This window comes from Coptis chinensis, chromosome 8, assembly GCF_015680905.1.
Source record: "Coptis chinensis isolate HL-2020 chromosome 8, ASM1568090v1, whole genome shotgun sequence".
In the NCBI taxonomy this organism is placed as follows: domain Eukaryota; kingdom Viridiplantae; phylum Streptophyta; class Magnoliopsida; order Ranunculales; family Ranunculaceae; genus Coptis; species Coptis chinensis.
Window position 1 is genome coordinate 67199970 of NC_141463.1, and position 10400 is coordinate 67210369.

General features: G+C 36.9%; 1 protein-coding gene across 2 annotated transcripts; it reads left to right on the forward strand.

Annotated features, from left to right (window-relative positions):
- Nucleotides 1-1573: 1573 nt before the first annotated feature.
- On the forward strand, nucleotides 1574-8023 carry LOC147482560 (protein argonaute MEL1-like). Of its 2 annotated transcripts, none has more exons than XM_086576454.1 (22): nucleotides 1574-2024; nucleotides 2875-3086; nucleotides 3200-3349; nucleotides 3456-3589; nucleotides 3775-3884; nucleotides 3979-4082; nucleotides 4175-4313; nucleotides 4397-4513; nucleotides 4636-4746; nucleotides 4824-4895; nucleotides 5561-5680; nucleotides 5761-5929; nucleotides 6005-6126; nucleotides 6213-6350; nucleotides 6427-6569; nucleotides 6666-6728; nucleotides 6820-6883; nucleotides 6963-7098; nucleotides 7182-7255; nucleotides 7328-7422; nucleotides 7527-7558; nucleotides 7649-8023. In XM_086576454.1, the coding sequence occupies exons 1-22, from the start codon at nucleotides 1614-1616 to the stop codon at nucleotides 7816-7818; spliced, it is 2886 nt and encodes a 961-aa protein (XP_086432580.1). In that variant the 5' UTR covers nucleotides 1574-1613; the 3' UTR covers nucleotides 7819-8023. The 2 variants fall into 2 exon arrangements, with proteins under 2 accessions (XP_086432580.1, XP_086432579.1); XM_086576453.1 differs by having other exon boundaries at nucleotides 1645-2024; nucleotides 4397-4512; nucleotides 4629-4746.
- The last annotated feature ends 2377 nt before the right edge of the window (nucleotides 8024-10400 follow it).

Genomic DNA, 10400 nt, shown 5'->3' on the forward strand with positions numbered 1-10400 from the left:
TAGTCGAAATGATCAAATTTCTCCATTTGTTTATTTTCTCGGATTGTGCATTGGATTGCATTATGTGGATGTCGAGTATCTCATGCAATATGTTTTATTTTCTATTGGCCGTATAATCTATTTCTACGTTTAGTCAATTTAAATGGTATTTTGTATTAGGAAAAATCTAGGGTTTCTAGAGAACGATAGTTATAACCAAAGGTAGAAGAGGCCCAAGTTGTGTTCCTCATTGGAATGGCTTGAATCATTTCTATACATCCACTCTATCATGAAGAACTATGAACGGCGGTTTGATCCCTCAAAAGGTATGTAGAGCTACACCCTGCAACCACTTCCATAGAAAAACAACCACCCCTTTAAGAAAAAAAAAATGGTTGTTTTGAATATTAACATTTTTTCTTAACACTAGAGCAATATATTTTCACAAGTGTTAAACAAAGAGTCGGTAATGTTGATTTATGATTTCACATTGTATGCTATTGTGTTTCTTGAAATTTAGTTAATCGATGCGCTTAAAAGATTTTTATAAACAAATTGTATGCTTCACAAAGCAGCTAAAAATTTACTATGCATTTTAATTGTTAGTAAATTTACTTGAACTTGATAACTATACATCATATGATAACTATATAGGATATTCAATTTCGGTAAGCTACACGTCAATTTAACATATTCAAACTGGGCAATGTTTTTTGTGATTCTATTTATTTATTTGAAAAATACTTTTGTAGTCCAAACTAGTTTATTTGATTTTCTATTGTCAAAGAATTGTGTTTTTTTATTTAGCAATACTGTCAATAATATAGTTTACGTCATTTACTCTATAACCAAAAATGGAGCTCAACTTTGTAAAAATTGATCCATACGAGTATGATTTTTCTCACCGGCCTTTATAGAAGTATTCATAATATACTCTCTAAAACTTAATTGATAACCAAAAACGGAGTTGAACATTTTGGAAATTGATCTATACGAGCATGATTTTTTCTCACCAGTCTTTACAGAATCATTTCTAAAACATAATTGATAACCAAAAATGGAGCTCAACTTTTTGGAAATTAATTTATACAAGCAATCTTTTTTCTCTACCCCCATTTACAAATTTACAAATTATTCATTTTAAATATACTCTCCAAAACGAGTAAGCCGGTAAATGTCACAAATTTTGTTTTTCCAATCCAAATTAAGTACCTTCAAGTGGTAATTCCCAAAATTCCACAATGGTCCTAGAAACAAATTGTTGGTATATCCCACCATGGTTCGGTAATCACTAGAAAGGTGTTTGCAAATCAATATCGAGAACTGCATCGGTTTAGAAATTTTGTACAAACACGAACAAAAATCGAGTAATACATGGGCCGATGGACGTGGTGACGTGGATAGTAGAGTATATATATAGAGTACTAGACTATAACTAGAGTGAGCGTACTACGCACACCTCACGAAAAAGTAGTGTCGTACAAAGAACAACTGGAAAAGAAAAGAAACCGACCCATTTACCCCAATCTCTCCCCCCACTAAAATACAAAACCCAGACTCAACAAAATGGGTACATGAAACGAAAGGCCAAGGACAGTTTCGGTATAGAAAACATTACACCTGCATTCCCGCCCATGTTCTCCTTCCCATTATCTCACCACACCAACTCATCAGTTTCCTCTATTTATACCCGCTTCCTTCACCTCATTTCTTCACTCTTCACTTTCTCTCCTTTTTTCTTTTGCTCTCCCCTCTTTTTTATCTTTTTAACTTTTTTCTCATCTGAAATGTCTCAACGCGGTGGAAGAGGAAGAGGAAGAGGAAGAGTTCCACGTGGTAGTGAAGCAGGATCGAGTTCTACTTCTGGTGATGTGTTGAGTAGTGAGATGGAAAAGAAACTAGTAGTACCTGTTTCTCCACCGGTTTCACAAAAAGGTCTTAAGTTTCCTGCTAGACCTGGAGCAGGAACAGTTGGAATGAAGTGCGTTGTTAAGGCGAATCACTTTCTTGTTAAGTTGAAAGAGACTGATCTTCATCATTACGATGTGAGTACGAGTTTTTGTGGTTAGGATGTTGTAGATCTGGTGTTTTTATAGTGATGAGTTGGTTATACTGTGAACTTCGTTGGGGTTTGTGTTTCTGGTCAAGTTTTTGAACCATGTTGTTTGTGTTCTAGTTTACGTTTTTTTACTATTAATAGAAACTCTCATGAAATCATCTCTTCGAGGTCCAGACTTTCACTACTAGTCTTCTTGTGTTTATAAACAGTACTAGTTTGTGATGATGAGTTGTTTTTCTTTCTACTTTTAGTAAAAAGAAAAATGTACCGGCTTGTTTGTTTCTCATGTACTATTGTTACTTTTCCATGTTTTAAAATGTAAAAGATGGTTGTCTTGTTTTACCCACTTGCAAAACTTGATTTACTGCCATGGATTTGTTTTTAATAATATGTATGTTCTGTTTATGTAATATATTATCTGTAAATCATGTGTGTGAAGTGTGTCGTTGTTCATACTTGTAACATGGCTGTTATATGTTTGATTTTGTGACCTCTCTGCTTTGTATGAACATTACCATCATTCATATATGTACTGTTGGCCTGTTATATTCGCTTGTTTATCAATAATCATTTGGAAATGTTCTGTTTGTTCGCTTTTGAAATTTGTCTAGTACATTGAGAATGTGGAATGTGGTGTTTCTCTTAGAGATAGTTTTTCTCAAGATGTTTTAATGTGTAATTCATGTAATTCTTGGTTGTGAAATGTTTTCTCCCTGTTGCCAATAATCAACTGAGTTGTTTATACTTGTTAGATGATGTATGAAGTATACTACTGTGGCTGTTTGAGTTGGGGTTTCTCTTACTTTTGTTTTTGCTATTGTTTGTTTATCGTGTAGGTATCAATCAATCCTGAAGTCATATCTAGAGGTGTAAACAGAGCTGTGATGAAGCAGCTGGTATCAGAATTTGGTACATCACACTTGGGTGGCAAGCAACCCGTATATGATGGTCGGAAGGGTCTATTTACTGCTGGAGCATTGCCATTCAACTCGAAAGACTTTGTTATAAAGTTGATTGACAAGGAAGTAAAAGGATCTACTTCATCAAGGTTTGTTTCTGAAAATACATTTGCTTCTTCCTTCAATCGTTTTATATTGTGTATGGACTATATACTGATTTTGATTCCTTGGGGTCCTTTTTTTGTGTTTGGTTGGATTGCAGGAGAGAACGGGAGTTTAAGGTGTCCATCAAATTTGCTTCTAGAACTGACTTGCACCACTTGCAGCAGTTTTTAACTGGAAAACAGAGGGAGGCACCGCAAGAGACCATTCAAGTGCTGGATATAGTCTTGAGAGAATCACCTTCGAACAAGTAAAATGTTTATCCCTTTTGTAGTTTGGAGCTGATTTTTGCTTGTTTAGTTGAAATATGTCTTTTCATATTTTTTTTCTCAACTAATTAGGTTATTTTCCCACAGTTATACTGTTGTAGGGCGGTCGTTCTTTTCACTCAAGTTGGGCCCAAAGACTGAGGTTGGAGATGGGTTGGAGTGTTGGCGGGGATATTATCAGAGTCTCCGCCCTACCCAGATGGGAATGTCTCTTAATATTGGTAGGAATACAAAAGTGTGTATGTCATTTTCGTTTTTTAATGTGGTTGAAAGTTAAAAACAGTTTGTGGTCCATCTTATTTGAGTAGTAACTATTATTGTTAGTGCCAATAGTATAGTATGTAGGAGGGAAGAAATTTATAGGTTTTGATGTTTTAACTTCATCATCATCATCTTCATTGTGTAGATGTGGCTGCAACATCGTTCTATGAAGCCATTCCTGTTGTTGATTATGTCCAGAGACTTCTTAACTTAAGGGATCCATCACGGCCTTTAAGTGACTCTGATCGTATTAAGGTATGGTTGTCTTTTTCTTTGTTGAAGCAGTACTATGTTGTTGACTTGATTGTATTTTGTCAGTCTGGGTGTTTATTTTGCATTTGTATGTCAGGTCAAGAAGGCTGTGAAAGGACTTCGTGTTGAGTTGACCCACAGGAAAGAAGGAAGGCGCAACAAGATTTCAGGGATAACCACACAACCCATTGAACAGTTGATGTAAGTCTTTAACTTACCCTGTTTCTGACTTCCATATATCCAGTATAAGATATTTTTCCTATGATTATGCTGTGATTTTGCTGCCTATATAGGTTTACTGTTGATGAGGGTGGGCAAAGAATGTCTGTGGCTCAGTACTTCCTTGATAAGTATCATGTCAAGCTGCGGTATGGTCATTGGCCAGCCCTTCAAGCAGGAAGTGATTCAAAGCCTGCATACTTGCCTATGGAGGTTCTTTCTTTTTTACTAGTCCTTTATGTTTTCTATGCTTGCACTTGTATCAAGGTTCATGTATTATTTTATTTCAATTCTAGGTTTGCAAGATTGTCGAGGGGCAGAGATATTCTAAAAAGTTGAATGAGAAGCAGGTGACTGCCATGTTAAGAGCATCTTGTCAGCGTCCCAAGCAAAGGGAGGACAATATCCAAACAGTATGCACCACACTAAGATATAATCAATCTTTTTGTTCCCTACATGTCGTATACATGATTCTGTATTCCTCTGTTTCCCTTTTGCATTAGCGCTTCTAATTCTGACGAGTGTTTGGATGCAGATGGCTTTGCATAATGATTATAAAAATGACAAATTTGCTAAAGAATTTGGCATTGAAGTGATTCCCCAGTTGGCAGTAATTCAGAATGCGAGGGTGTTACCTGCGCCAATGGTAACTATGCTCTAGGACATTCTTGTTACTTCTGATTTATGGTCAAGTAGTATGTAATTTTTTTTTTGTTTTTTCAGTTGAAGTACCATGATACTGGTCGAGATGTCAGGATGCAGCCTCGTGTGGGTCAGTGGAATATGATTAACGCAGTTAAGTGTCTATTATATATGTGATTTTTGTGACTTCTGCTGAGCTTTAGGAGGTGTTGTCATAGTTGAACTATTTGTTACTATTTATCACATTCTTCATGTTACTCCAAATCTATGAGCTTTACATTTTCATCATCAGTAACCATTGATAGTATTTAAAATTATGCTCAACTTTACGGGGAATTATTATATCATGATAATATCTATATTCCATTAGATGTTTAAATAGCTTGACTCATTGGATGAGCATGAAGCAATAGCTAGGCCAATCTGTTTTTGTTTTCTAATATTATCCCATGTTAATTGGTTTATTAGATGACTTGAATCTTCTGCACTACCCATGGTTGGGAAGAGATAGAAGAGAATGCATGGAAATTGTGCCGTCTAACTTTTAATATGGTCAACACATGGAAAAGAATGTGTTTGTGTGATTTTGTGTTCAATGCACAAGTGACATCGTTTTTGTTATATACATATTGCTTTTCACTGCTTGCTTTACATGGCAATAATTTTGATTTATAAGATTTGGTGGGATACACACGTCGTAGGGCGAGAGGGCATTATTGAAGTTGGTGTTTTTACCTTGCTGAATCAATTCTTTTAGCTCTTCTAGTGTCTATGTTCTCATTTGTATCCTGTTTGATATTTGAACTTTTTATTTGCAGAAAATGGTTAATGGAGGTACTATACGTCATTGGATGTGTATTAATTTTTCACGGTTGAACCAGGATGCAGCTTGGCGTTTCTTCTATGATCTTGTTTCCATGTGTAACAATAAAGGAATGGTATATCCTTCTTTCCAACATCTGCTTATACAATTACATATTTGTATGAATTGCATCAACTCTTGTGATTGTTTTGTCAGAATATCAACCCAGCACCTTTACTACCAATGCGCTCCGCACGGTCTGATCAAATTGAGAGGACTCTTGTTGAGGCTCACACCCTGTCAGAGTCAAAAATTGCAAGTTCAGGACAGCAGGGGAATCTGCAACTTTTGATCATTATATTGCCAGATTTCACTGGTTCATATGGTGAGTAAGAGCTTAGTATATTGATACAATCTCATGTCTATTATTAATGTTCGTGGTTTTCATACTCTCGGACAGGTAAAATTAAAAGAGTTTGTGAGACAGAGTTGGGTATAGTCTCCCAGTGTTGTCAGCCTAAGCAGGCAATGAAATGTAACAAGCAGTATCTTGAAAATGTGGCTCTTAAGATTAATGTTAAGGTTCGTTCTATTCAATTCAGCTGGTATATTTACACTAGATTTCTGTGTAATAGTGTGTTGGTCTAACGGTTAACAATCTGGTGTAGGCTGGTGGAAGGAACACAGTTCTCTTGGATGCGCTCTCCAGAAGAATGCCAATTGTTTCTGAGAAACCAACAATAATTTTTGGTGCTGATGTTACTCACCCCAGTCCTGGGGAAGATTCTAGCCCTTCTATTGCGGCTGTAAGTTACTCTTTTCTTCCTGTACTTGCTGATGTGTTACCTACATCATTCCATATTTAAAATGTATCTATTGTAGGTGGTTGCTTCCATGGACTGGCCAGAGATATCCAAATACAGAGGTCTGGTCTCGGCACAACACCATCGCCAAGAATTGATCCAAGATCTTTACTCATTGGTTGAAGATCCTCAGAAGGGTGTCTCTCATGCAGGGATGATTCGGTGAGTGAGTAATTGTTCCTTGAGTATTCCTCAGAAGTGGAGCCAAAGTTTTGTTCCTAGAGTGTTTTCTTATTCTCTGGTAACTTTGTTGTACAGGGAGCTGCTGATTTCATTTAGGAAGTCAACTGGGTTCAAACCACATCGAATTATATTTTATAGGTGATGACCTTTATTTAGGAGCAGTGTTTCTTATTATGCGTTGGAAGATGAATATATTTGTACAATAATATATATTTTTTCAAATTTGCAGAGATGGTGTTAGTGAAGGACAGTTCAGCCAGGTCCTACTCAATGAGTTGGATGCGATTCGCAAGGTCGTGAACCTTCAATTTATTATCTAAAGATTGTTCTAGTAAAATTAGTTTCTAATATGAATCACTGTTTCTTATCCAGGCTTGTGCTTCTCTGGAAGAGGGGTATCTTCCTCCTGTAACGTTTGTAGTTGTGCAGAAAAGACACCATACACGTCTTTTTCCTGCTGATCATGATAATAAAAATATGACAGACAGGAGTGGAAATATTCTTCCTGGTACGTGCTCTTTTCCAATCAATTATCAAGTGATTTAATGTCATATGAGAATTGTTGTTTGAAACATGTCATTTCTTAATCAGGCACTGTAGTTGATTCAATTATATGTCATCCTTCCGAGTTTGATTTTTACCTGTGCAGTCATGCTGGTATCCAGGTAATTGCTGTGCAAGTCATACAAGTATTTTTTTGGATGTCTGTTTTAACTATGGTTCCATAATGTCCACAGGGTACCAGCCGACCTACTCACTATCATGTTCTGTGGGATGAGAATAATTTCAACTCAGATACCATGCAGATGCTTACAAACAACTTATGCTATACGTAATACCTTCTGCTCTGTGATCTCTAAATGCTCAAGACTAATGTGTTTTTCTCTTCTTTTCTCAAGATGTGCTCACTATGCTCTTTTCACCCATTTGTTTTAGGTATGCAAGGTGCACACGATCTGTGTCTGTTGGTAAGTCTTTATTTGCATCCAATTTCCTGTTGTATTTCTCACAATTTCTTCCTCCCTGTCATTGATGACTGAAGTGTTTCTGTTTTGCAGTTCCTCCTGCGTATTATGCGCATTTGGCTGCTTTCCGTGCCCGCTACTATATTGAAGGGGATGTGTCTGATAGTGGGACTGGGGCATCTGCTACAAGGGGACAACGAGCAGAAATACGTTCTCTTCCCAAGATCAAGGATAATGTCAAAGATGTTATGTTTTACTGCTGAACTGAGTGTTTCCGTTATGATCATTTTAATTTTGCTTCTGTTTTGGGGATTGTTCATATATGAAGTCCTGGTCATTTTCAACTCATTTCTGGCAGTCCTTGGGCCAAGACCTTTTGTATTATTTTGGTGTTAATATGATATGGCTGGCTCTCTGTTTATCATTTTCTCTTGAAATATACAAGGTTGGTGTGCATTGTATGAAAAATCTTCGAAAGGGCTTAATTAGTTGGAGATAAATGGATTAGTGCGTGTGAATAGTTTTGGTTAGGCATTGTGTTTTCTTGAAACGTTAAACTTATGACTACGCTGCTCTTTTAATTTTGAAAAATAGTATGAATAACCCGCATGCGAATCTTTGATGGCTGCCGCTTTTCTGAACAAAATTTGTGATCGAATGTTGCCATAATGTCTAGGGAATGATAAGAAACCTAGACTGAATAGTTTCTTGCTTGTGTTTCTAGTTTCTACTATGTTTGCCTGTGTCTTTACCTGCTTGGGAACTGTTCTGCATGTATATGGGTTGTCTGTGAGTTGTGGAATATTTAGGTTATTTTTTTGGTTCATGCTCAAGCCTCTACATGTTTGACTTCATAGTTCTATTATTATTGACTTGTTCTAGTGAATAGTCTTGCATCGGTCCATACTCCATAACTGAGATGAGTTGATAGATCTTTGAGTGGAAAGGTGTCCTTTCTTTGCCAAAAGACTCCTGTGTTGGTTATAAATCAATTCTACCATTTCCCCTCATTAGGGGAGGGTCCAGTGGGTTTCTTTTTGATGGACACCAAATGAAGCTATTTCAGGGTACTCACCTTGGAAATTTTACTTCACTATTAGCATACTAGGGCATTGCAACTTCTCTGTTACTGGCTCTACTTAGATTCAGTTGTTGAGTCAGTGCTGCTTACCTGTCGAGGAGTCCCTTAGTACCTCCATTTCCTTCCAGAGGCATTCTTGTCCTTGCAGACTTATCCGATGGTAATTGATCATCAAGTCGTTCTTGTTAAAATATTTCCTCCATCGTCTCTATTTACGCTATTCCAAATTCCAACTTCATTGCCAAATCTCTAGTTGTCCCTCTGAGTTTCCCTGGAATTAATTTATCCTTAACCAAATGTTTACAAACGTGGTCCCTATTGTCCGTCTTGTATTAGGATCCCTTGTTTGTGGGATTGTGGGAATACCTTACGAACTCTTCATTTTTTTTCAAAAACTCCTGTTGGCTATAAATGGTCATGCTTAAACTATCTCATCTCCAAATTGTCATTTATTTTTCTTTTTAGCTTTTCATATAAGAAGACTAGCCACCTAATCTTATCTTGTAGCCTCGTTAAGGGCAAACCGGACTGGGGAGAGATGGTCTCCTTGTCTGATATGGCAATAGCTAGTCTCCTTCAAATTGAATGATTGAGTTTGTCGAAGGTGTATTTATGATGTGCAGCTACTTTAATTTCAATAGGGTACTTGTACAAATATGAAGACGACTCCTTGTTTGAACGAAAATGTTTTGCAATTTGATGGCCTCGAACAGTGAAATTAAAGGAAGAAAACCGTTGTTGGGCCAAGGAGTCTCGGATGTGCAAATAGCCTTCAATGTCGTTGCAAATAGCCTTCAACGACCTCTTCTCATCTAAGCATAGCTTGCACAAACAAGAGTAACTCTATACTCTCCGCAGCCTCAGTACAGACAAATATAGGAGAGCTAGTCTTTTTCCCTTGGCCTGTATTTAGAATTTATATTGTATCTTTGCTGGAAGGTGGCATAATTGATGGAGTGTCAGTGTATTAGTGTATACAGGTATATTTCTGAATCCGGTGAGGATTCAAGTTTTGAAGGGCTGATCTCAGCGATTTTCATGAACACACTGAGCCTTGGTTGGTACCTGCCAATATTCTGATGAGATACATATTAGAAAGAGGAGGAGCAATGGAAGCAGTTGAATTGATAATCTTCGATCCATATCAATGAGTTCATCAGTTCAACTTAATTAAGCTTTGAAGGAGTTGCGATCCCGTCTGTATATTACACATTGTTATGTGTTGTGGCTTACGATGCAAAGCTGATTGTTTTGCCACCGATTCTCTGAAGACTGAGGAGAATGTTCCATGTTGAATGCTTGGGGAGTTGGGGAAAATCGATGTACAATACATGTTTATTGGGAATAATATATTGGTACATGGGCTATACTATTGAACAGTAAAAAATATCATTCTACGATTTTGTGCAATTCAACTAACTTAATTTGATCTACTAATTCAGAAGTTAATTGATTAACTAAAGAAAGTAAGTCAAGGCGCACGTTTTTTGTGGCAAGTTCAGAAATAAGAATACAAATTTTTTTTTTTGCTTTCTTTTTTCTTTTTTGGATTTGTATTGTTAATTGATGATCCACTCCCGAACCCATTAGACTAAGCAATCTTGGACCTTCTTGGCTGTTCAGGGAATTGCGTTCCTGATATTGATTGTGAATCATTCACAATACACCTCTGGATAGTGGATATCTTCCTATTTCCCTATGGGGCATGTTTCCAAGTGATGTACAATACTCATCTTACTGCCGTATTCAGAAATCACAACTAGG

What these genes read in the sequence shown, in the direction of transcription:
- LOC147482560 (XM_086576454.1), top strand. Translation starts at nt 1,614, where the DNA reads ATGTTCTCCTTCCCATTATCTCACCACACCAACTCATCAGTTTCCTCT. An exon ending in GTGACTCTGATCGTATTAAG is followed by an intron (nt 3,885 to 3,978) that starts GTATGGTTGTCT and finishes TTTGTATGTCAG; the next exon opens with GTCAAGAAGGCTGTGAAAGG. An exon ending in ACAAACAACTTATGCTATAC is followed by an intron (nt 7,423 to 7,526) that starts GTAATACCTTCT and finishes CATTTGTTTTAG; the next exon opens with GTATGCAAGGTGCACACGAT.